General features: G+C 37.6%; 1 protein-coding gene across 1 annotated transcript in view; it reads right to left on the bottom strand.

Annotated features, from left to right (window-relative positions):
• Positions 1 to 27,998, bottom strand: part of LOC142081920 (cytosolic beta-glucosidase-like) — a 41,714-nt gene that overhangs the window by 8,258 nt on the left and 5,458 nt on the right. The window contains 1 exon segment of the mRNA XM_075149292.1: positions 3,892 to 3,964. Coding sequence (XP_075005393.1) covers positions 3,892 to 3,964 — 73 coding nt within the window.

The following is a 27,998-nucleotide window of genomic DNA, read 5'->3' as shown; positions in this document are numbered from 1 at the left end:
AATCAGATGTTTGCAACTCTTGAGATACTACAGGTTTTCACAAAGGGCATTGTCTAATGCAACTTCCATCCATAAATGTAAAAGATCAGTCCATATCAAAGAAAGCCTTTAGGGTATGAGAAATACGTTTAACGAATAGGCACTTATGGCTTTCTGGATGTCCTTTGAAAATCCTGACAGTCTGTTAAAAAGAAAGGAATGCCATTATGAGCCATGGCCCTAGGCATATACAAGCTGAATTAATAACACAGCTCTGCAAAACTTCTGCTTTTTGCTTAGCCAAACGTTCACAGAAATGAATTTTGAATGCTCAAAATCCCTGCACCATTTTTTTCACTTTCATAGTTTTGGGAAATTTCTTCGCAATCCAAAATTGAGACAGACAGATTACCTCCAAAATATCCAAAATTTAACTGTTGTTTGAGATTACACAGTACTAACATTACATAGCATTTAAACCAAATAAATGCACCCTTCTTCATGACAAGCTTCTTTGTCTTTCCAGAGCAATGCTGTAACTGAGGCAAACATTTCATTTTTAATGTGGAGAGCTTTGTAAACTTACACCCCTGCAAAGTATGGTTTTATCATAAAATTCCAAATAACCCCTAAATGGCCAACCTCATTTACCAGCAAGATATTTCAGAGCCCCAGTGAAAGCACTGATCCAGGGTTACTCTTTAAAAACTAAAATGACATTGTGTGTTAAAATCATGTATAAATTAAATATCAGTTGGGTTGTAAGATTAATAACTATATAATAGCTACATATCAATCCTCAATAAAAGTGTTTTAATAATCAATTAGTATCATAGAAATTAGAGATGGAGGAGAACTATTAGGAGGTCATTGAGTCCATCCCCTGCCAATGCAAGATTGCTCCCTTAAGTATATTCAGTACTTAATACACATCTGTCTTATTAAATCTAAGTTTAATGCAAGGTTAAGCATATTGAAGACACTTAATTTAAAGCATTACTAAAATTTGTAACACCGCTTCTATAACCTAGCTTTTCAAAGATCATTGTCACATTTCATGTTCTTTACAGAATCTTATCACGGCATACGAACACCGATACATCTACATTTGGTTGGTCAGTATATTAAACTCTTATATGGGACAACCTTCAAAGTAGGTCAAATTTTAGATCCAGACAGTTTGAGTTTCTCTTAATCTCAGATTTCATCACAGACTTTGTGCTCTGTCTGTATACTCCTTGGAAAAATGCAGTACTAAAAGTTTTCTATATCCTGCTTCTGATTTTAAAAATGCCTGCTGAAATAAACAGTCATTTTAGAGGAGTGCAGGAAATAACAAGTAACAGTAATTCTTTGGTGGTACCTAGAATTTAGAAGCCTTTAAGAGCAGGCTTCCTGCACCATATCGATATGATATAGCTCCTTTTTCACTACAGTGGGAGGGAAGGGAAGGCAAAAGCTGCCATAATGGGCAGCTAACACATCTTCATTTAAGAATCAGCAGCTAGAGCAGATGCTGAACGATTTCTTTTTTGTCTGCCTTCCTCCAGCAACGGAGGTGGGAGGGAGGGGAAGGAGCATTTGATTTTCAGCAGAGGATGACAGTACTACCCCAGTGGTCATTAGCCACTATAAAGCCCTGACCGGGGCTGTGGCAAACAAAGCCACTTGCAAGCATTCCTCATGCTGTTTGAAGAGCCTCTCTGTACAGTGCAGAGTTTCTGAGCTAGCTAAATAAAGTGTAGGAAGCAATCTAGCCAAGGCAACAGAAAGCTCCACATACACTGATGTATCCTGCTGAGCCACAATTAGTCTGCACAGAGCTCTGCTCTGCTTCAGTGAACTGAGGTCGCACCTCTAAGCTTGCTCAGAAACCTCCATGCTACACAGCAGTTCACAGTGTAGACGTACCCTGAGTTTTAGCGAGCTTCAGGGCCAGGAAAGAACAGTGATGGGGAACTGATTTTACATTTCAAACAGATAGGTGAGACTTAGCTACCAAATCATCACATAACATGTCATCAAATGATCAATATAAATTATCATGAAACGTGATGCATGTTTCCTATTCTCTGCAATTATTACAATGGAGTAAGACAGAATGTTTTTCCTTTTAAGTGAAGCTAGTGAAGCAGGAATTTTACCGATCAGAGTATTTCAGTTTTCATGTACTTTTCCAAGTTAGCTTTTCTTCTAATTCCGTTGTGCTTTCACCTTCTGGAGTGAAATTTTCTTGGCCTGGTCTCTGCCCAAAAGGTGAAATTTTGTTTGAATTAATGCAGTTCAACTATTTGGCATATGAAAGAAGTGAAGAAAACCACTTTTATCAGTACGAGAATTTTTTGCAACTTTTCCCTCTCTCTCTCAAAAAAAAAAAAAAAATTCAAGCAGAGAGTTGAAATTTAGCATAGAAATGGCCCTCAGTAAGAAGAAGTGCTTTTGAGTGTTCTGGTGCAAATTGATTTTGATTTGACTGAGTCATGAACCTTTGAAATCTGCACTTTGAGCATGCAGAGTACAATTGGTATGATTTTTTAGCACTTTGAAATATACAGAGTGGAGAAGGTTGTACTGTGCATAAATGCATAGCTGACAGTAAAAAATAAAGTAGCCTGTCAGCCCTTGCCTCATCCACTGTGTATCTATCTTGTGATATGTGCGGCAACTGAGTTTGGACTCTACAAGAACTATTGCTTCAATCATGCTGCCTCTAAGTCAGAAGCTGCACAGCTTCCAAAGCTTTCAGGAGGAGGAATTCCCTGTTGAGTTTCTTACTTCTGTGGGAAAAGGGTCATTTGAGTAGTGTCTAGACCACATTATAGATTTTTTTTTACGTTTCTCCCACTCAGAAGCCTTAAGAAAGCTCATTAAAAATACATTAAGAGAACATTAAAGTTGCACATCTAGCCACTGAAAAGGCAGGAAATTATAATGTCATTCTATATGTACACACAATTCACATTTTAAAAATCAGTTAGTAGAGCTATGCGCATTGCAGGACTCGAGTTAGAATCTGGCCCAGAATATTGATTCCCTGGGAACAGCGAGCTGTTCAGTCTATTAGGTGAAGCTAACTGAGCTCGTTAAAAGGTAGCAAGCACGGGCAAGTACTCTCACTTTCAGCAATAACCAAGAACTAAAGGCTACATCCTCAAAGACAATTTTAGATCTACAACTCCCATTTAGGTACTGAAATCAATGGGAGCTAAGTGCCTGTGTGCTGCAGGGTATAATATGAGAAAATCAGATCTATATGTATTTTAAAGGTCTCTAAACACACGTTTATGAAGGGATAAAGGTTGGGGGGGTTATGGCTGTAGGTGTCCCTGTACCTTATAGGTTAGCATTCCCTACTCTGCCACATATTTTCATATCATGCTGGGCAAATCACTTTATCAGTGCCTCCATTCAGTTGGGAACATGACACATGTCCCTGGGGGAGGGCCTCGACAAGTCCAACTGTTAACTTCTCAGTTCACCATTTCTCATATTCTTTGGAGATTAATTCCTAACTGAGGACCCCCTGTGAGTACCAATGTCTGATGAGGTAGCTCTCCCATCCAGTTTTGGAATAGTCGATAGTAATCTACTTAAATTAGCTCTAGAGAAAGGAAATACTCAAGAACTAGTGGGAAAATTACTTATTTCTGTTCCCCCTCCTCTCCCCCCCGCAATAGCTAGTGAAAGGTCCCTCCTCTATTTCCATTACCTAGCCGTATTTCTGCAATTTGAAACGTCTTTTACCCTCTTCTTTCTGCTCGGGCCAGAAGTGTTTAAACAGAAGTGCTACACGGCTTTGCATCAGATGTAGCATCTACGTAATGAGACAAAGATCAAACACTCTCCTTCCTGGATCCTGACTTTTTGTTCACTTAAAACTTCCTTAACACTTTGGCAGCTAAAAATTGACACCTTCAATTTGATATGCTGCTGTAGCTGCACCCCAAGCAAATCCAAGTGGAAAAGCAATATCCTCTGGCACCGGCTGCAGAGGACAGGCGGATACACAGCATTATATGATGCTATGGAGATGCGGGCTTCATTGCAGACATAGGTTTCTGGCTCGATTACTCTTCCACGTGTTACAAGCAGATTCTATACTGAAGACAAAAATAAACCTCGTGCAGCTTCACACGCTGAAGGGCAAGCCGTGCACTTTGCATATCTCAGGATTAAAGCAGAGGGGTTCAGTCAGTAATAGTGAAAGTCGAAAAGGCAGCAGTGGAAAAGCCTAGGGTGGTCACGGTGAAAGGGCTCCACCTAGTACAGAGCATTAGTACACAGAACAGATCCCTGTTCACCTTCACTTCCCTCTCACCTCCCATCTCCTGGCCAAAGGACTTTGTGGACCCTCTACTCAACAGAAATCCTTTAGCCACCAGGCAAAAAGTCATTTCCACTCCTTTCAGTAAGCTTCAAAAACCTCTTCTTTTCTGGTATCAAATTTGTATTTTTTCTCTCCCAACACCAAAACAACTGGCCTGCAGTAGGTAAGAAAGGATGTTTTAACCATTACATGTTTAGCAGTAGAAACCAATGAGTAGCAGAGGAAGTTTTGTATGGGAATACAGAGAGAACAGCTATCTTTCTCCTTCTTTAAAATCCCATGGATGCTCATTTTTTCTAGAGCAGCAATGACAACCTTACGGCATGTGTGCCAGAATCAGCATCTGCAAAACAGCCCTCAGGTCTCTTCCTCTACCTTCTGTCAATGCTGCTACTGCTCGCCTGTCAGCAGGCTGAGAAGGGAGCAGCAGCAGGAGGACGAGCCAGGGCATGACTGTAACAAGTGGCATGGGCTGAAAGTAGTTGACTGTCCCTTCCCAGAAACCTGCACACTAGATGGCACTACCGCAATTTTTTTTTTGGACTTGCAGGAGTTTTTTCCCCCATTTATTATAAGACTACATTCACACTGCTTTTGCCAAGGTCAGTATCTGCACTTATTGGACTGCTAGGCAATAACATATGATCACTACTATTTTTTCTTCTTATTTACTTTTCTTGCACTTTTTTGATTTTGAAACCTTTCTGGGTGAGGACCTACTCCTGCAAAGCATTGTCCACATAAGTGATATTTTCTTTGATAATGAAAATAAGAAAAACCTTAACATATACAGAAAAAGCCACTAATACAGTTAATGCACATACTTTTGCCAGAAATACACACAATGAAAGAGTCAACTTCTTAGGAAAAAAATTCCTTTGCAGAGATGCAGAGAAGCTGATTTTATTCCAAAGTGCACATTGCAGAACCAGACAGTGCAGACGCAATGCAAAATAAATCAGGCTTTCACAGCAGGCATGCATTTCCTCAAGTGTCTTTCAAAGGCAAGGTAAAAGACCCTTGAATACAGAGGAACAAAGGGGGAAATGAGGCACAACACACCAACTAGTTCCCAAAACACATGCTGACACATGGTCTAGGCAAACATACATATCCTTTACGTGTTTTATACAGATGACCAAAAATTGATGCAATGAACGAGTTAATATTCTCTGGTTGAAGCAGCCTCCTCAGGCTTTCATTTGCAAGAAGGTAAGCATTCGACAGTTAACAGTAAAACTCATCAGGGACACCTTAAATCATGATTAATAGGTATTAATGAACCAGAGTAACAATGCATATTTTTTAAATCATTAAATGTTATTGGTAGGTACCTTTGAAAATGTAAGTGACATTAAATCTTTTCCCAGAAAATCATACAATCCAATTTCACAAGAGATATAATAAATATGTAACTTAATAATAGGGGGAGAGGGGCAGACAGGAGATAGTAGCAATAAAAACCTAATAAAAAGTTTTATAAAAATGCTTAACCATAAAAACAAGGCTAAAAAGTGTCACTGCTGATTCCCTAGCAGGAATCAACAGAGACAGAGATGGGTTTTAGGAGAGATTGAGTGGGAGGAAAATATTCCATAAGCAGTCTGGGGAAGAGTGAACAAAATTTGCCTCAGAGGTTAAGGCAGATTCACAGTAATGAGATAACAGGCTATGTCAGATAAGTAGGCAGATACTGAAAGATGCAGAGCTTCAAAATTCAGAGAAGCTGAGTTTACAGCAGCTAATCTCAAACTCTTCTGGCAACCCAATTTCTAGATTTGTGACCCCACTTCTGGTTGTATTTCTGGACTCATGAACCCACTCCTTGTTGCAGTAGTGGGACTTGCAATTATACTTCCATTAGAGGCACTGCATGTCATCATGGCCCTTAGGATGCACCCGCCTTCTTCTGATATTTTCCCTACATCTAACAAATAACCTGACTCCAGTCTGAATTTCAGTATTTCACTGTCCCATTGTTTTGTTCAACACATGTAAGTACAAAACTATAAGAGACCTCAGTTCTACCTAGAGGCAATTTTTCGCCAGACTAGGTTTAGGGTTTTTACATTTGCACTGACACAGACTATACATAACTAAATGAGCTCAAGCCAAGTACTCCTAGAAAAAAATCGAGCAGTTCTTGGATATCCAAATGTATTTGGATAAAGACATTTTTGGCAAGTCAATAAAGACCAAGAGTAATTGGCCCTGATGCTAAGTGTTAGCAACCTAAGTTTATAAAATGCTAGGTATTATATTAAGGTAAAGGATAAACTGGCTTTGGTGTTGGGCCCTTAAGTCATGTGGGATTAATTATTATCAGAGGAATGGTATCTTGTCAAAATGAGTTTTTCCTGACTGAACCGAAGTTTCCTAATGACGTATTATAATATGTTTCATACTACTCACCACGGAATTTAGAAATTAAAGGGGTTGTGAAATTGAAAAACTCTTTCCTGAAATTTTACACTATGCAGGAACAGAAGGAGGATATAGATGCTTTGGAAGCAAGACTGCATGTCTCTGAAACAGCCAAAGATAGAAGTTCACATATTCTGTGAGTTGTCTTTGAAATTGCTACTCATAAATTTAGCTTCCCTTCCTGGCAACATAATGGAACAGCTATTGAGAAAACAAATTTACTAAAACACTTTGAAGTCTGCCAGACAAACTTGATTTTTTAATAGTAATACAAAATTAATGAATAGAGAGCAGAAGCTATACTGTCACGTGTCTGAATTTTAGCAGTATACTGTTTTCTTTAGGATATTTTAGCACTGAGTTTAAGGTGTTCTCAATTAAGTTAGGGAGACAGTTTTCGCCTTACACTGTGGCTGCAGAAGAGGACTCCTAACTTTGATCCTCTAAATTGAGCCTTAATTAGAAGCCTCTGCTGGATTGTTGATTAGCCTCTCTTCTCCCATCTCCAATGTGTCAAAATTCTGTTCCCAAATTTAAATCAAATTGGAAATGAACTATCATGTTGACTGAAATGAAGGGTGATGACAAACAATGAAGGGTAATGATAAACAATAACTTTGAAGGGAGGCATTTAGTGCAGTACACAAAGATTAGTATTACTTCTGATCTCATTTAATAGCTTCAATAATGAGCTAGAAGAGGGAGTAAATGGTACATTAATGAAATCTGCAGATCTATTAAACTAGGAGGAGCTGAGCATAGTGCTGAAAATGGAGAAATAATACAAGGGGTCACGGGAAGATTAGAAACACAGGCAGAATATTGCAATGAGATTCAGTTTAGAAAACAGAAGAAAAATATTTGAGTAAAAAAATCAACAGATGGTAACAGGTAAAAATCTGGAGAGCTGTAATGCTGGAAGAGATTTAAAATTAAGAATATCAGGAAAACTAGGCAAGAATCTGTAACTGAGCAGCAGAAAAAAACTGAAATTTGGGCAAAACTGTTAAAGAATAAGCAGAGAAGTAGGGACTCATCTTAAAGCAGCTCTACAACCATCAGCTCTCTTCTGCATTTAGTCTGGGCACTGGAAAAACAGACTATCAGTCAGATGGTTAGAGATTTTGCAGCTATGGAATTTTTTCCTGGAAGAAAACTTAAAAGTAAACCATCCATTTAACAAACAGAGTGTTGTCCTTCATGAAGTGAATGACATAACAGTGAGCCACTGGCTAAAAGACAGTAAAAGAGCATGAGACTGAAGAAATAAAATATTCTCCCACTGCTTCTGGTAATTGCATCATGCAGCTTGAATTTTTTGATATCGCTGAGGAAACTGCCGATGCAATGCCAGCTGCTTTCCAATACCAGATATATGTGCACAATATCTTAGAGAGCTAAAGCCAGTTGTGAGCAAGTTAATTCCAGCTGAGGAACTCACACAAGTTAATCTTGCTGGGAATAACTGTATACAAGCTATACCAGAGCCAAAATAATGTTGCATCACTCCCTGTACCAGAGACAGTTTCAGCAATTCTGCGCAGCACAGCATTAAGATTTATAGTACGTATGTAAAGTGATGTTCCATATTGGTCATCAGTCTTCAAAAGTCCTTGGTAGCTCTTAGCTGTTGAAGGCATTGTCCTTTATTGCTGAGTGCCTCCGTACAGTATTTTTAGGTGGGCTTGGCTGCTCAGGAGTTTGTCACTGTCACTACGTTGTGACCCAACACTGAGTGGGCAGAGAGCAGGGCGTTGATCCACAGTTTTAAATTTGCACACTTCAGTAGAAAACCTGGCAAAAGCCCTTTCATGTAAAACCATGCTCTATTCATTTGTATCTCGGCATGTCCTGCCATTCCAATTGTTCACCTTCTAAGTGAACAAGCTTAAAAACACTGAGCCATTATACAAAAATGTCAGGATAAAAAAAGGAGGATATATATGAAAACCAACATTAAAAACAGCAGAAGCATAGACAGATCCCCTGGTCCCTTGTGAATGCAACTTGTTTGCTGAGACAGTGCCCCTTCACTGATGTTTCAGGGAGAGCTGCCTACGTTTTCCAGAAACAGAGAGTTTCAAGACATTTGTAGAAACTACCCACTGGCAAACTTGCTTGATATGATTTTGCCAGGAAAATATCTGCTGTACCTAGTCAGATTGGCTGCAACTGGTTAGAATGACACGTCCGAATGTTTTTAAACTAAACTTGTTAACATTTTTAAAATAGAAGGCAAAGAAGCCTTACGTGTGTGTGAAAGCAGTATAGATTCCCTATTTATGTCATGAATCTGTAGGCTATTTCACTACACAGCTGAATTTTCAAAATCATGTACATATAATCTTTGCTGCACATACAAAGTTCTGCTTTAAAACCCGTATGCCCCATTTTTTTGCAGTATGTATATTTGATATCCCAGCACCTTATCTAAGGGTTACCTCACTCTGGAACATCATTTAAGTGTCCATATGAATACAAATCTAGAGGTCAAATTTGACTCTTTTAAAAATGTGGGCCCAGTATCTGATTGTTTTGATGCTGCTGAAACTTCTCCCTTGTTAACAGCTAAATCATATTTACCCTTAGAAACCTGTCATATCACTTGGGTTTTATTCCTGGGAGATTATATACGTGATGTCTGTATCATTCTCCCACTCTAACACTCACAACATACATATTTCCCAGCACAGCACTGATTTTTTTTGCTTGCTACTGACCCCACATGCCATCAACAAGAAGCCAAAGCAGGGCAGAGCTTGCGGAGAGTGTAGCCCCCACCCCACGCACACATCCACCCGCAGCCCCTGCTGCCACTGCATTCCCAGGAGGCAGAAGTGTGCGCTCCCGCCACACCATACAGCGGGTAAAAATGTCACTGAGAAGTTTGAACGCTTACAGGGATGATGAAGCTTTGTTCTCACAGTCTATCAACCCTCCACTCATACCAGTGGAAATCACTAGCCAGCGCCAACCAAATTTGACAGAAAACTAACATTTGTGAAAATACATGGCTGAATGAATGGATAGACTGATACTGGTGTTGCGACTTGATGGAAAGCCTGAAAAGTAGGTGCAACTATAATATTAGGCACCAGAGAATATACTCAGAGGAGACACATTAGAGATGCTGATACTACAGGAAATGCTTCAAGCAAGATGCATAAAACCACAAAAAAGCAAAAATCAAAACCCTTAGATAAACCTGGTTTTAAAACTGAATGATCATAGAAGCACTTTTTTTTTCAGTTCTATGCAGGTTTTTTCACCAAAACACTAACAATCTAGAAAAATTCTTAACATTTTTTACTCTTTTTTTTTCCCTTTCAAGTTTTTTTTTATTATTATTTATTTTAACACATACATAGAATAAACTAGGAAAGGATTCTGCTCAGACCAATTTTATACTGGGGATATATTGACTAAACCAAATTATTTCAACATTTATGATATGTATTAAGTCCTGTAAAGTCCCACATTTTGCTTTCAGAATTAGCTAGAAATAGTGTGACTAGTTTTTATAGCAGTGAAACTGTATCTTTCATTTTCTTTTCTTACAGAAATGCTGTTTCTAATGTCACTGACTATGACTAATGACATTGACTATGACTTTAGCAAATATGCTTGAAAAGCTTCTTCCTCCAGTCAGGATTAAGAAATCCCATTATATTAGTGCATTTACATAAAATTCACTTCCCTATATCAGCAATATGGAACTATCTACTATTAAGCAGCAGCACACTATGAGAGACAGCAGTTGATATTACTTTTCAAAAGATTTGTGCTACGCCATTATGCTGTAAATATTTTTTCCTTTTGCAAGAAATAGTATCCATTGTACTCTTCATTTTTATCCTGCAAAATATTAGTGAACACTACTGCTTGCACCTGGAAAGGGAGATAAGTAGTACAGCAGTACTTTAATTTGACAAAGTAATCCAAATACCTATTTCGAATTCAGTAAATACAGGTTATTTTTCAAACAACTTGTGCTTTGTATATATATTTTTGGTCTTCCAAACAGTATTACAGATGTGCAGTGATGTGTCAGGATTATGTTATTCTGGGAATATCACAAAACATGTACCTGACCCTGAAGCTAAACTAATAGAATCAAAAGAAAAAAAATCAATACAACTGTTTAACATAGCACTGTCTTGCTTGATTTAAACACATAAATAAAAAAAAAAGATTAAAGGATATGGTAGATATAATGGTGCAGCACTGCCCTTTTTATCATCACAGAGGTTGTCTACTTAATAAAGAAGTCACACAGATGAACACAGTATCGCATTCAACTTGAGCTCTTTAGATCTTTGCTCATGTTTTAGCTTGGCACAGAGAAAACGGAACAGTTGCACAGTGTAGATGAAATCGTAGACGTTTTCCCCTTCTGATGAAATACTAAAGAATTTTACAAGCACACAACAAAAAAAGTGGAGTTTATGGGTAAGACAGTCTATTTTGGTATCCAACTCCTTTGTATCTCTCTCTCTTAACTGCCTCTTTCAAACTAGGCTGGTGAATAGACCTAGTAATGGTCGTTGTATTAAAGCTTTTGGCTGTTGAGTGATCAATATCCAGTAGGAGGCAACAGCTAAAGATATAAGGATGTGAAGGCTGGGTGAACATACATACCAAGCTCTCAGAAATGTTTCTGGTTCCTTACATTCCCATGGAGGTCTGTAGAAAAATAGTGGGTGTTTATGTAATTAAAAAACTACATCATGATCTATGACATAGATTGGGAATGGGGGACACAAAGGCAACCTTTTATTTTCTAGCCTTTGAAAAGTAGATTTTGTAAATTACCATTATTTTAGCAGAATACATATAGCAGTTCATTAAATGTATTTAAAAACTATCCGCTGGTGGTGCTGCTACTCACATCACTTTCCTCTCAGTCTGAGCCAAGGCAAGAAGTTGTAGCAATAGAAAGCCGTTACCTTTTATGTGGACTATTACTACAGCTTGTCATTGGTTTCAGGTATTTGTTTCCTTGCCAAAGGTTGAATAACTTTATGCTGAGTTCCAAGTTCTGCAGTGGAATGTGCTCTACTGATTATAAATTATTTTTATACTCTGCTTCTGGCCTGCATTCCTGATCTTAGAGTCTGGGTTTTTTAAAAAAAAAACATTTGGCCGCACTAGGAAAATGGCAGGGAAAGTTTTGTTTGGCCTCTGAACTCTAGCGTGGAGTCTGCTCAATCTCTGCAGGAAGAGCCCAATCCAGTTAATGCAAAGAAGCTGGGAGGGGCTGAAGCGTTCTCAAAGTGGACTGAATCCTTGGCAGATTACACAACCAAACCCTAACAAGTTTTCCACTGAGCTTATGTAAAGTGTATTTCTTCCAAGGCTTATACTGGGTCCAAATTTTAATGAATCTTAACAGATACGGCAAGAGAGGTATGCTGACAAGCATGTGTCATTGGTGTCCCAATTTTGATCCGCCCCTTCAGTGCCTGGAGGTGCTGAAGCTATCACCTTGTTTTCTTCCTGCAAAAATCTCATGTTTCAGACACCTCTGATCCACGTGTCAGGTACCAGGACAAATTTGAGCCTGAAAATAAAGAGACAGTCAGACTCGTGGTCCAAAACAATGAGGAATAGATGCAATAGTTATTAGAGGTGTTGGCTGAAGTATTTGCAAGAAAAGAGTCCAGTCCCTACTTTGCCTGAGTCAGGTTAGAACGTGCATTTCTCACTAACCAGATGAGTGTCCTAAGCAGCACACATTGGCTATCCTGCACTGAACTTATAAATTTCTCTCCTTTTTTTGGCATTCTGTATATCTTATTGATAAAAAGTGTATCACAACGCTGCATTCTGACAAAATATCTTGGTTCTAATGGATCTGTCGGTTTTCAACAGTAAAAAAATAATTTAAAAAAGTCATAATAATCTCTGCTTTTTAAACCCCATCTTTCCGTATTCACTGTTTTCTTCCTTTTAAATGTATTAGTGTGGAATTCCTCAGAGTGCAGTGGAAAAATGCAAATTCTATCACACTTCCAACAAGTAGAATACAAAAAGATTCCTATTTTGGACTATATATGGACACAGCCTCTACGAACAAAATCAACACAAGGTTTCCATTAAAGTCATTGGAAGTTGGATCAGGTCTTAGCTTTCACCAATATAAACTCTTTAATCAATCTGAATAAAAGGAGGAGAAAATATAATACATGAATGGTACCCAATTTTTTTCCTCCAACAAAATGTCTCTTTTCATGTAACTGTAACTGATATTTTAAAAAATATTTTCTCAGTCTTCTTTCAACATGGCTGAACTTCCACTATGGCAATGGGATGTTAAATGGGTATTACAAAAGGGATTGGGATTTTTTTCTTTCACTCTCCCTCTCCCAATCAAGACTAGCCAACTCCTCATTAACATATGCTATATATAAGATTTCTAAGGGTTTTCTAAAGACTGCAGGTTCTGTATTTCTCTTGCAGTTACAGCAGAGTCTTGGATTGATGCCTAGAACAGACCCAAGATGTATATCTCTCAGAATGTTCTGTCATGTGCTATTGGTTATAAAGCTTGCAACTGTTATATAGCTGGATTAGTGCCTTAAGCATACCTTTGCCATTCAAGGAGAAGGTTTAAACAAAACACAACCTTTGTTCTCCTAGGAAAGTTCGATAAGAACGTCAGCATGACAAAGCAAGCTGGGAATATATTCTTAAGAGAAGATCTTGTGATTAGTATAACTTTTGTTCCTGGCAATATCTGGTTATTTGCATGGAATACTTTACAGCCATTAATTTCTCTAGGCATTGGTTTATTCTCTCCCCTATTTAAAAAAGAGGTGATATTAATTTTTTGAACCTTTTTTTCCCTTGAATGTGCTGAGTTTTCAAATGAGAGGAGTTTACAGATGGAACAATGGAAAGAGAACACAATAAGCAGGAAATAACACTGTCAAAAGACAAACAATCCTTAAAAAATCAACTGATACCAATTGTTTCCTGCCACAATACAGTAAGAATTCCAGTGCAAAAAAATTCCAGTGCTGTTACGCACAGATCTTCTTTCTCTGTCCCTGAAAAGACACTGTACAGGAGAACAGAGTCCCTAGAGAAAAGAGAAATGATTTCTCAAAAGCCATACAAAAGATCAATATCAGGATTAGGAAAACATTTAGATCTTTCATCAGGCAAATGTCCTTTTCAGGGTAAAACACCTATCTGCACCTTCTCACATCTACCACAGAATTATCTGGCACTGAGCACATTTCTGAAGTGTTAGGAAAATGTGCAGATAGATATTTTGCTTTACAATATACAATTATAAAAATGGAAAGCTTAAAGTTTTTTTGTTAGCTTTAATTGTCTTTTATATTTATGTACATACTGAAAGTTTATGGTGCTGCTTTGTTCTGGAAAGGATGTCTGTAGAAATGCTCAACAGAATATGAAACTTCATACATTCCTTCAAAAACTGACATTAATGGAGCATTATAACTCAAACGTTAAAATGCCAGAAAGAAGACCTGAAACTCAAAATCACATATCCCAGTTCTGCCCTTCTGAACATTTTGTATGCAGTAACCTGTATGTACTGCTGAGTGGATGCTGAAACGTATCTTTTCATCCATAACTTCGCAACAGCAAGTTTCCTGTATTAAATTGACTTTGTATTTTAAAAGTTTAAGAGTTGAATGATTGCCTATTAAAGTCAATACTACAGAATCTCAGCTCTTGTGGAGAAGGAAATCTTAAAGGCTTGTGTTCAGTATACAACCAATTCAAACACGAACACTGTAATGACATTAGAGATTACCTTTTTATCATTCAAATTTCTCCTGTGAATCTGTAAGGGAAAGAGGTGATTTTATAAAAGACATAATTATAACTGCTTTTGAAGTGAGTTGTGATCACAATCTACCAAAAGGATGGATAAGTATTTGACTATAGGACTAGAATTTTAACAGATGTGGCAAATCTGTCTGCAAACAATAGCTTTTTCATTGGACAGCAGCAAAAAACTGCTACACCTTCCCATTGTGGTTTACCTCTGTCATTGCCCACTTAGCACTTTAAAGTTTATCGTCTTAACAATCATTAAAACTTGAATACAAACTCTTCTCAAACTATGTTTGTGTATATATAGCGTAGATATTCATCGCTGTGATAAATGAAGGAAAGTTTCTTTGAAAACTGGAAATAGCCAAAAAAGTTTAGCTATTTGAGCCTAATTCAGGGAAATCTATGGAGTAAAGCCATTATCCCACTCACAGCATCTGATACCTGTAACCTCCCATGGGTTCACTCATCCCACTCACTTCTTCAGGCACTATGTCTCTTTATGATTCTTTGACCATTGCAGAGTCTCTCCTAGGTGCTAGTTTCCTACTGCATCATTTAGTGAGATGTTTGCGTGCACTTATTTTGAGACAGGAACCTCATCAAGAGGAGAGGAAATAATTCAAGTTTCCAAACATAGGCAATCTCATAATTTCATTTGTTTCTTAAAGTTCTATTTCTTTCCACACATGGCCCCTACCATTGAAAAAGAAACATAGCTTGGATAATCTGTGTAACTCTACCAAATAGGAATAGACTGGTAATAAAGCAGTGAAAAGAACATGTCTATACTAATTGTTGCGCAAGCTAAATTTCAAAGTTTTCTTCTGTTGCTTAAAGCTCTGTAAGAAAAAATCCACAACCCTTCATGTAAGAAAAAGCAAACTGTTACATGACTTAAGATCACAAAGCTGGATGAAATGTTTTTTTTTTCTAAAGCTTAAAAAGTGACCTAGGATAAAATTGACCTTTGGCCAATGATCATATCTGAGAAATCTCAGCTATGAAGGTGAAAGTTTGACAAAGTCATAAATAACTGAAAAGGACAGAAAGAAAACTATAAATGTCACTATGCTCTCCATCTGGAATATCATTGCTAGTACTTTTACAGTGCAGTACAACCAGCAGAGTAAGGTGATCTATGGAACAACAATCTGCCATTAATAAAGAGGAAAAACATCATGAAGACTGGAGATGAGATCATGGATCATCCAGAAGACCACCTACTGAAGAAAAACACAAAGAGGAAAAGAAAGTCTGTTTTAGCCAGCTTCAGTTTCTTACTGGACTGATCCTTGAACCACTAAGTCATCAGTTTCCAAATATCCAGTTTTACTGGCCAATTACTCAGCAGAACATGACATGATCAATGATCTGAAAGTTTTCAGCTGGTTGTATTGATCAAATATATAAACAAAACACAACTGTCAGCTGCTCTGAGTTTACTGCTGAAGTGATGTTTAAAACAATTAATGAATTAATGCTTGAACACAGAAGAAAAAAGCCTAACTGTTATAAAAGAGTAAAAATGTTTAGTGCTCAATTAATTAATAATTTGCCCTATAATTGATTTTTTGAATTGTTGGACTGGCAAAACAGAGGTGCGAACTATAATTACCAGCTACCTATAATAGCTCATTTTTTTAATCATCTCTGTTAATTATTTCTAAAGTGAAGGAAGCAGGATCACTGAGGCCGCCAAACTCTCTTCGAATTATTGGTGCTAAAAAAAATAAATACCAAAAAATGCCAATTATTACAAAATGTGAAGGTTGATTACTTTTTGTAAAAAAAGGCAGATGAGCAAATGCTATGAAATGCTGAGGCAGGGCTGGGGCACACAAAGGAATTATGGTAAACTAATGAGCTTCCAGGTGTGGGTAACTAACAATATTTGCACTCTCAGCCTCAAGCAAATCTGAAGCAAAACGTGTTAGATAAACCTTCAGGGAGAGCACCCTCTGTTAGCAGGATCAGCCCTAAACAAGAGCCAAGTTTGCAATGACGCACCACTTCACGAAGAACAACCTACCTCATTCCTCCTTGTCCTGATCTGAACGATTTCAACGTTTAAAGGCGGCAATTTAATTTCCCTCTGTCAGCAACAGAATGATCCAAGACTCAGTACTATCTTGCCTTTTCAGAGGAAGTATCTATAAAACAGTGGCCGCTTTCAAAAAGAGACTGGGAGTCAAATTCCACATTGGTCTCAATGGAAAATATAATTTATGCTTTGCTTAGCCACGTAAGATGGGAGGCAATTTAGCTGTTAGAAAATAAGAACCTGAGTTAAAGAAAATGGAAGGGGAGAGAATTAAGCATGAAAATAACACTATTTAAAGAAAGGGTGAAAACTGTGAGATTAATTTACTGTTAGTTCTATTTTATCTCTTGTAAGTACATTTTTTAATTCTTTAAATCAAAGTTCTTCTGCTCTCTGCATGTTGCCATTATTTCCCTGGAATTTAAAATGTCTGTTTTGTTCAGCAAGTGCATGTTAGAAATCTTGGGCTATTAAAAGATGGTGCCAATGTTAACTATCATACAAAGGATTAAATCTTAACTAAGTAGTATTAAAAAGTGACTCAATAAACCTTTAGGTTATTGGTACTTCAAGATTTTTCAAAGAAAAGAAGACCAATATGAAGGATTAATAGTTAAGGTTATGCAAAATCCACTTAATCAGCATGGCTAATTTTAGCTTTAACTAAAGCTGCTGGCAACTACGCGCATTTTGCTTTGGGGCTTTACTTTTGAAAAGAGTGATGAATACATTTTTGAGGTAAATTTATCTTAACTGAGAGTCTACCTAATGCTCTTTAATTGCTGAAAAAGTGATTTTAATAGCATTTGCATTTAGGAGAGGAAGGAGGTCTTCAGCTGTGCATCTTTAAGACCCTAAAATAAGCATTTTATTTTCACATTTATATAATATATTGCTTGACTATAAAACAGGTGAGTTTTATAAACAATACAGTCATCAACATGGGCATTGTTTATGAAGAAAGAATTGTTCTCCAGACAGTACATACCCTATTCAGAAAAGAGCCTAGGAAAATTGGTGCGTACTCTGAAGATATGAATACAATGTCTTGCCAGACTGTCTGGGGCACAAATGCTGAGGATGAGGGTCTTTCACTGAGAAATGCTACCTAAGCAAGGCAGATGTGCAGACTGTCAGCTCAAGCGCCCCAGGCATTTTAAGCCAGAAATACAAACTTGTTAATACTAACAGCTCTTTTACCCAGCTCCAAAATCACAAAGGATTAGATCATTCACCGTGAACTGGATTAGATATGGTTATGCTCTTAGTTCAAACAAAATGATATGGACACTAAGTTTCCTGTCCGGTGAGAGTCAGATAAAATTTGACTGCATCTCAGATTGGTGGGGTAAGGTGTGGAGAAAGCAAAGCGATGGGCATTGGGTGAACTCAGCTTTCTCAAAATTGTGAAAATCTTGTGGGAGGAACTACCTTTATATTACAAAAACTAAGGGCCATGGTCATCATTCTGTAGTGGATTACAAAGGGCTTTTTCTAGTGGGAAAAGTGGGGAAGCCTGGTAAAACCAGACTATTGATTTACAATGATGTTATTGCAATTGGAGGCCCGAATGAAATTCAGATGAGCGTACCTATGTTAGTGCACTGCTAGTATTTATACAAACAAGGTAATGCTATGTTAAAATGTACATCTAGATCCTAGCATACTAGTATTAGACAATTTAAGTTTCCATAAACTGAAGTCCTTTTAGGCACCTTCAGTACCATTTTTTTCCTGTGTCATGAATAAATTCATTGCAATTCATGCAGCTTTGCCTCCCTATGCCTGCTGTCACGGGCTAAGAAGGTCATCCCAACTTCCCATTTCTCTTAGGATTTTCACTAATATTACTTTTTCATTGGAACCTATTCATCAGCTAGGATCATAAGGGGTGACATACTGGATTGGATTCAGTGCATCCACCTATGTGAGTATTCCGTGTGTGGCAGTGATCAGCACAAGATGCTTCAGAAGGTGGCATACGAACCCCCAGTGAGCACATGAACTTTCTCTCAGTCTAAACTAATGGCTGGAGAAGGCTTAGGCCCTGTGGACCAAAGCTGAAAATTGCATGTAATTGTCTGTTCACACTATGCAAAATTAGGCGAAGCCAGTAACTGAACAAGAAGCCTCTTTAAGGAAACAGGGAATCTCAACAGCAAGCCAGGAGTGATGCTCTTCCTTCTGGCAGTAAATTTATGCTACAATGAAGGTTGTGATTAGCTCTGTGCCTTTACAGAGGTTAGAGTCTCAGCTAACTAGTTTAAGTGCTGTTACCGGTGTTATTGTGCCAGCAATTGTGCTTAGCAATCTACTAAAGATTCACATAAATATTTGGATGGCAAACCTGCATTTATGTTGGTGCTGCCATGGCCATACAGGTGTCCACAGCTGTGTTGTAGGTTGCCTCTGCTACAGCTAGTATCTGCGACAGCTAGTTTTCTAGGGTTTTTTTGAGTGCAGCATAGATGTTTTGAGAGTCTTGCACATCTTGGATATATGTCCCACAAGAGGATCGAATCATGGCTATGTTAGAAATGCTTTCTTCCAGATTGTAAATGGCAATTAGATTGACTAAACTCAATGAAACATATTATGTATTGTACTATTTCCCTGGGCTAAATGTCATCCAGTAATACAGTTCTGCCTGTTTAAAATCTTCCTGTTCCTGCCACCTAGTCTTACTCAGATACCGTCTTTGATTCTTGGTTTAGACCATTGTGTAGTAGACCACTGTCTGGCACTCTTCGCTACACCTCAGAAGAAGCTGTACCTCTCTGATGGAAAAATTGCTGGTAGATATTTGTGGGAGGTGTCTCTGAAAATAAATTATGCTAGTTCACTTAAAAATCTTCCAAGTTCTGGCCTTTCTGTTTCTTAATGTAGACTGGCACTTGGAGTATAGTAATTATGAACAATAAGCATCTGAGCCTGAAATTTCATATACTGCTGTAATTCAAATTTCTTGAACTTCAGGGTATCACACAACCCCCATCTCCTTATGCAGTTGCTTTTTTTTTTTGCAGTAGGCATTCAGAAAGGACATATATATAATTATCTTAACATTTGTTATCTTGTTTTGTATTCTTACTTATGTTCACGTGCCCAAATGCATTTCTATGGGGTAAATCTGAAAAACACATTAAAACTCTTAGAGAATTATTTATCTGTGTGTGTTTGTACACACACGCTTATGCTTCAGCTTCTCAATTAAAAAGGAAAAAAAAGTACCCTTCTACATCTTCTAGGAAACATTCCTTAAAATATGTTTTGAACTACAAGCTCTGACCAGACCTCCCTAAATCAGATGCTGTAGGGTTCTTTTAAGGGAAAGTATTGTTACTTATGAATAAATCTGTTTAGGTATGCTATAAAAAATGGGTTTAGTTCTAGAGTAGAAAGTTAAGTATTTAAATCCATTATAACTTACAAGGAAGAATGGTAAACTTTAGAGCCCATGTAACCCTCTGTATCCTTCACTGTGTTTGTGGCTATAAAACACCAGTGCCTCAAACAGGCTGCCAATTAGCTGGAATGTAAAAATTGGGACATTAGATGGGGTGCACCCTTCCCAGCAACTTTTGTAAAAAGTGCCCAGCACAGCACTTCCTCAGAAAGAGGTACTGGCACGTGTGGGCTTCCTAAGTGGCAGAGTATTAAAAAATTGTGGTAGCCTCTGAATTGGAAGTTGAAGTTTTACACTGCTCTTACTGCCTGGTGAGACTAATTTGACGTATCTCATGTCTTCTGTTTTGACACTGCAGCATCAACTCCAGCCATGCGGGTCTCTGGTCACAGCAACTCCACAGTCACTCCTGTTTCCTGTCTAGTCCATTCATCGCAAACAAAATTTCCCCTTTGTAATTTGCCTGTATTCTTTATTTTGTTCACAGCAAGCAGTATTTGCAATCTAATATATATTTCTATTTGTAGGCTATTAAACGTTGCTTTCATTTTTTTCTATTAAGTGAACTTGCCTACCTAGAAACTGAGTTATAAGGGAAAAAACCTAAATCCATTCATTTTTATTACATGTTTTGAACTCTTCAATTTATCTTAAGGTAATATTGTGATTGTACTAGTACGCACATATGAAGTAACATTCATTATGGAGGAGAACGGAGTTACCTTATTCTTTGCATCTTTATATGTGATACTTCCACTGAAAAAACTCAATGCAGTATTCTTCTATTATTTTAAATATAAGCTCCCAATTTTGTAACCCCAATCTATCTAATGATATTTTAACTTTGCCCTTTTTAAAATTAATCATTCAAGTCATGTGGTACTTTGCTGAAATTAGAAGGCACGCTGCTTATGAGTGCAAAGCCATTCCTGGTGAAGTCAGAAGCAATTTTGCATTTATTCCAACTTTAATGCAATCTGGACTATATTAAGGGTGCAGAAATGACTGTGGCAAAAGTTTTACTGACTAGGATTTTATTTGCCGCCTATGCCTTACTGGTTCTCTTCATTATACTTTAAAATAAACACTACTGCAGTCTGTATGAGCAGACAAAATCAACTGTTTAACAATTAATGGTATTTGCTTTTTCTTGTGTAAAACACTTTGTTTATTGCATCTGCTTATTCTCTGCGCTCCGCATTTCAATCTTTTTCTACAACTGATTTCTCCTTTCAACAATATATTTTTATTCTAATGTCTAAAATACATTTGTTGTATTTTATTGTCAGATTTGATTAGCTCACTCTCTGTTCAGGGGTATTCTGCCCTTCTTACTTGGGAAGGTTGGCTTGTAAGAATCTGCAAAACTAACCTGATAATCTTCCTTTAAGACTCTAAAAAATGTTCCTTCCCTCTAATAGCTATGAAAAATCTTGACAATGATGAGGCAGCTGATGTTCTTGCTACCATTGCTGTCTATAAGGCTTACCAAAAACCTCTCATTGATATCTTGGGCTCTCATGCCTCTGTCACATCTGGGCTGCTGTCTCGTCACATCAGCTTTTGGGACATAGTGGCCATAACTGCCAATAGCATGCCTATTTGCTGTGGTAAAAACAAATGAATAATTATAAGAATTTGTATTAGCTTTTACAAAGAAAACAGAGCAAAAGTTTCCAGAGACTTGATGCCACTAGACATCTTTTCTCACTCAGTCACAACAAAAAGGCATAAACATTTCATGAATCGTGCGATTTTTAGATGAATGGACAGAAATATCAGTCCACAGAAGCAACATCAATAAATAAATTTGAGATAATCCTGCAGTAATCAAAGCTCTATTTAGATATGCTTTGGAGTATTTAATACGTCTAAATAAAGAAACTCAGCTGTGTAGCAGAAAAATGATGCTGATGTAAGCTATTCTGGTGCTGGCATAGAACCAAAATGGCTGTCATTTTTGCTGGTCTGCTCAGTTTCTTTATTTAGGTCTTTCTTACACAAGATGCTGTTTTATGGGGTTTTTTCCTGGTCTTTTAAAAAAAGGAAAACAAAACCCCTTCACGTCTAAATTGAGCTATGTAAGATGTTTGATCATCTAAAGTCATTTCGATCTCCTCCCAGCTTCCAGCTCAACTGTTCATAAAGTTTCTCAGTATTTGATTTATTTACCTGGGTATTCATTTTATGCTGGTTCCATCTAATCCAACTTTATTTAGCTTCTTTCTGAGAATGCCATGTGCAACCAGTATCAGTGTCTTACTAATATTAAGAAATTCTCTGTCTACCACTTTTCCTTTATGCATTCATTATTCCATCAAAGAAACCAATTAGTTTGGTTTCACTTGATTTGTGCTTTTTACAAATGTGTTACCGATTTATCACTGCATTTTCTTCAACCTGTTTACATATACTGATTGCTCTTGCTTTACTAATTGTTCTAGTTATTTGTCAGGTATTGAAGTTAAATTTAGTGGCCTATAATTTTTCTTCATCTTTTCTCAACCCTCACTTATTCTCTTCTTTTAAATTGTAATATAATTTTAGCCTCTCCTTCGTTTCCAGAGGCAAAGAAATGGAGATGGATATTAAACTAAGCAGTAAACAGTAGCACTTGACAAATAAAATCTAGTTCGATCAACAAAGGAGAAAGTTCTGCTTAAACTAGACTAGAGAAGCAGCCTCCATCTTTGGCTCACAACACCATACCCTCTCTTGTTGCCTGTACTTCTTGTTTTCCATCAGCGTGTATTTCTTCAGGGTGAGAGGGACAGTAAAGTAAAACGTTGGCACTGTTGTTTGCTTAGTATTTTTGGATCATGAATCAGCTGAGATTAAAGATCACTGCTCCAGCCAAACTACAGCTAGGGCTACGACATCAGTGTTATGGCAGTAGAGGAAGAAATAGATGGCAAGAGCCAGAAATGATGTAATCTCTGGCTTTACATGAGAAAAAAAAATTGAGTCCTATCAAGACAAAGAAAATGGGCACTGTTTGAAAAGTGCAGAGAAACATAAAATATCTGGTTCTTAAGTAGCTGAGGACTAATCCATGAAGACATTTATTAAATCTCATCAACTTTTTGGATCTTGGCCTTAAACTCAATGGTCAGCCACAAACAGCTAAACAATGTAAAGGGTAGTAAATCTGCCTATATTGTTTCTTTAGCTAACACAATTTAACTCTTTTTAAACACTCCCTATTCTCTCAGACTGGACAGCTATAGAGTGGGAGAAAAACTACAACATGGCATTGCAAACTTATGAGAACACAGCCCAGCTGCAAGATGCTGCAAAATAGGAACTATTGGACAAATCTAACAGGTCTGCACAGGAGTGGAGATAATACAGTTGAAAACTACATATTTAATATTTGGAAGTCTTGTGTCTTGTAAAAATAACACATTTGATTTTGTCTCTTTGCTGTGGCCATGAAGAATGTCGTACAACATCTATAAAGGATACTATTTTTTTTTTCAGTGCTCAATTAGCTTGTGGCTGAGACTCCAAGGACAGTCTGCTAAGCTTCCCTCTTACTCAGAGATGTTCACTTTATTATGTCTTGTAAAGTTGAATGAATTCCAGAGAACAGAAGCAGTATTACTGTTGTGCCAGTATTCAAAGCATAATGACCTGTGTGAACTTTTAATCTGGAAAAGTATAGCGAAAGTCAACACAGGATTGAATTGATCAAAAGGGAAAAATTATAAATTAACATCTGTTTTTTTTTAAGTACACCTCTTAAATACATTTGAGCTCATTCTTTCTTGACAAGAAGTCTGAATGATTGAGGTAACTTCATAGATATGATTTCTCTGAGTGCTCTAACACCATACCAAACGGCATTCTGGTTTAAAAGAAACCAGTGCTATATCTTAACAATAGGATACATGTTCTTCAGGTTAAGCCTTCAATAAATAATACATTTAAAGAGTCCTTACACTGAGATGTTTCTAGTGTGTCTCATGAGAGACTCCGTTCTGGTACTATCCAACATTTTCATTTCAATTCTGGAAATAAATAATGCCACATGACAGTGATGGATAATATGTATGGCATAATAATACCGATCCCTTAGGATTGTAGCATGGCAACTTGCATGGAACTTGGATAAGAACTTGTACAGAACTAGGTAAGGCCCCGAGCAACCTGATCTAACATAGAAGTCGGCGCTGCTCAGAGCTGGGGCTGAACCAGATGACGTAAAGAGGTCCCTTCCAATCTAAAATACACTATGATTCTAATTTGAAAATTGCAGGTTTCAGTGGGAATGGTTTTGGGAAGAAGAGCCAGAACACTGCTGTGCTTGTGGTTTGGATGTTAGATGTTATTATAGCATCAACGTAATAGGTCTATCAGTAGAACATCAAAAGTTTGATTTCAGAAACATGGAGTCTTTCATGCAAAACTAACATGCAATACGTGGAGCAGCCTGCTGTCCTGTTTGTATTTAAAAATTTATATGCATCTTCATATTGCCACATACACAGATATATCTAGGCATGGTATATAAGACAAAGAACTCAAGGTAGATCTACAAAACAACAGACTGTTCAGTGGGCTCCTGAACGCTAATTCTCAATGTGCAGTGGCAGAAAAACAAAACACAACCATTGGAAATAATGATAAGTAGGAACAAAGAAGTTATATCACGTTGATGAGACTAGTATTGGAACACTGTATACAGTTTTGGTGACCGTTTTTTAGGGGTGTTGAAAGAATGGAGAGAGTGAACTAAAGATCCACGGAAGGGCTGGGAAGACTTCTATATGACAGAGGTTGTTTGCTTTAAAAAGACTGAGAGGTGATATGATTAGGGTGTATGGATACAATCATGAGAATTAGATACAGGGTGCTGAATAATGCCTTTATACTAGCTTTTAAAAATAGCATAACTGAAGGCAGGAAAATTCAAACTGGTGTTTATTTTTAAAACTGAAGGTGAACAGTAATTGGGAATAGATTACTAAAAGAAGCAATGAATTCTCTAGCTCTGGATGTTCTCAAATATCTTTCTAGAGAGCTTGAATCAGATACAATTTACTGAGGTCAATACGGGCTTTTGATGGCTTCTTATAGTGTATGTTAGACTATACGATTCAACAGTTTCTTCAGGCACTAATTTCAAGGAATCTTGTCCCTTCCTCCAATGAAACATCTCAGTTCTCAGATCAAAACACTCTGATGGCAGTTATTGCTCCCTGCTGTGCAGTCTTCATCAAATAACAGAATCCAAAGCCTAAATCCAGCATTACTGCAGCTTCTCACATTTGTTATGCAGAGGACTGCAAGGGATACAGTCATTTTAAAATCAATTCTGTGGTGATCCTGAGTCATATAAAGAAAAAAACTATTTCAAAAATTTTCAACCTTACATCCCTTCCTGAGAGTTGGTCAACTTGGTCATTTTGTAAACTCAAAATATGCAAATCCCACAGCCAAATTTTGACTCATGGATTTTAATGAACTGCTGAATGTCAGTTCCTTCAGTCAATAGGGAGTACATTTCCTAAACAAATATGTGATATTTTATTATCTCCAGGTAATGCTAATTACACTGGAAGAAAATGGGAGAGAATCTTTAATATCGCTATTAGCAGAGAAGCTTGGCAGGACGTGATTCACAGGTATTCAGAGCACCTAGTAACTATATTCTAAATAAAACAAATTTACTCTGTCTTCAACACTAATTTTAATGGAAAAGTATGAAACAAAGATCAGATCTGCTGGGAAAATACGTAACCTTTTAAATTAATGTTCCCTGAGCCACAATTAATTTAGATTTAATAGGACAGTTAATGTATGTTATTTGAATACTGATTATTAAACATTCACCAAGGATTAAAAGTTACGTAATAGATTCATAACTGTGAAATCGATATGGACCTATTGCATAGCCATAATACTCTGCAAATATGTTTTAGTATGTAGTTGCTATTTGTTTAATATATAATAACTGTTTAATGAAGTCTAAATTAAATACTTAAATCTCAATTGAAAAAATGTCTGGAAGTACAAAACACAATGTGGAATATGCTTACCATGCTGTGTTTATCAAGATAAAATCATGTTGTTTTGAAAACAACAAAAAAAGTGAGTAGTCTGTGGGGCCTGCTTGAACAAAAAGTTTTCCCTGGATAGTTTCACTGCCGAATCTCCTATGAAAGTGCCTAGATGTCAGGATGATTAAGTACCCAAAAAGCAGGATCCAGAAATTTTGCTGATCCTGACATCAAAATGCATTGTTTTCCCCATTTCCTTCCGCCTTGAGAAGCAAACCTATAATGATGTATTAATTGCTATTTATTATTATGCTTCCTATTGCTTCATTTTTTATGGCTTGTGATTGCTTAACAGAACTAAAAGTAATCCTATGGATAAAATGTACTGGGAGAAAAGACCAGTACGAGTCTTACTGCAGATTGGACTGTGTTTTTATTGAGTAATTGAGGGTGCCACAAAGATCACTTCTCTAATGACAGGAGTGTTAGCTCTGCAACCAGACAGGCATGCTATAACCTACTGCTGTGGCTCCACCTGCTGAAAGGTATGGGTTTGAGTTCAGAAGGAGTACCACGGTAAGACACATTGCTTCTCCCATCCACTTACTGCTTTTATTACATCTCTGCATGGTACTGGCTGTGCCATGTGTCTTTATGCCATAGAGGGTATAGATGCATCTTGGTTACTTGACAGCAAGGACCCCAGCCTCTGTCTCAAGGGCAACATGTTACTTGTTGTCATCAACACGTGTGTAACTCCTGCTCCATCGGCTGCGGGTACACCTCTGAGCCCTGATGTGCTTCTTATCATCCTCCCTTCTGCTTTTTTGACTATCGGCCAGACCCAGCTCAGTCCCGTAGGACATCGTCTGAGCTACCGTCCCATGTCAGTGTGGGACTCAGCTGCCGCTTGCCTCTGGCCAGTGTAGCCTATTCTATTTTCTTTAACTATCACATTAGCCTTTTCCGTTCTGTTTTTCCTTCTGAATTTTCTGCCTGAGTTCAAAGTATTGTGCAGGGAAGAGAAAGAAAATCTCTTGCTTCAGGCGCCATTACGCAGCCAATAAAATTGGGACTTTTCTGGAGTTAATGTTCTGTAAAATCTAAGGTGATAAGATTTGGGAGTGAAGGAAATTCTTCAAAGTATTCATATTAAGGAAGTTTAACTTCTGAACCATTTGAATTGCTTAAGCATCAGACAGCTTTTCTTTCATATGCGTTGTTCACACAACAGAGCAAATCCCCATCTATCTAGCTAGACATAATCACCACCATCTTGGAATACCATCGCCTTCTTTTCAGCCATAAGCACTGATGTGTTAGTAATGAAGTAGTTCTGCTTTTCTTTTCCCTACTAATTTTTCCCCACAACTCTGTGTGTTTGGATCCTATTTACATTATAACATCTATTAAAATATCTAACAAAGTATAACAAGGAGTAGAAGGAAAACTATTTTATTTCCATTTTTATTAGTAGATTATTGCTTGTAAGCTTGTAAGCTTATTAATGCTGAGTAATGTGCCTAACTGATGACGATCTTTTCAAAAGGGGCTGAAATGACAATTACACATTTTAGCAAATTTTAATGCAAGGTTGTATGAAAACTATATTTACCTCTTCCTCTTCCATGCTGACGTGGTTTAACCCCAGCCGGCAACTAAGCCCCACACAGCTGCTCGCTCACTCCCCCCTGGTGGGATGGGGGAGAGAATCAGAAGAGTGAAAGTGAGAAAACTCCTGGGTTGAGATAAAGACAGTTTAATAGATAAGGCAAAAGCCACGCGTGCAAGCAAAGCAAAACAAGGAATTCATTCACTGCTTCCCATCAGCAGGCAGGTGTTCAGCCACCTCCAGGACAGCAGGGCTCCATCACGCGTAATGGGAAGACAAACGCCATCAGTCCGAATGTCCCCCCCCTTCTTCTTCTTCCCCCAGCTTTTATATTGCTGAACACATTGTCATATGGTGTGGAATATCCCTTTGGTCAGTTGGGGTCAGCTTTC

This window comes from Calonectris borealis, chromosome 4, assembly GCF_964195595.1.
Source record: "Calonectris borealis chromosome 4, bCalBor7.hap1.2, whole genome shotgun sequence".
NCBI lineage: Eukaryota > Metazoa > Chordata > Aves > Procellariiformes > Procellariidae > Calonectris > Calonectris borealis.
Note: the sequence above shows the minus strand (reverse complement) of the source record. Positions and strands in the feature narration are given on the sequence as shown.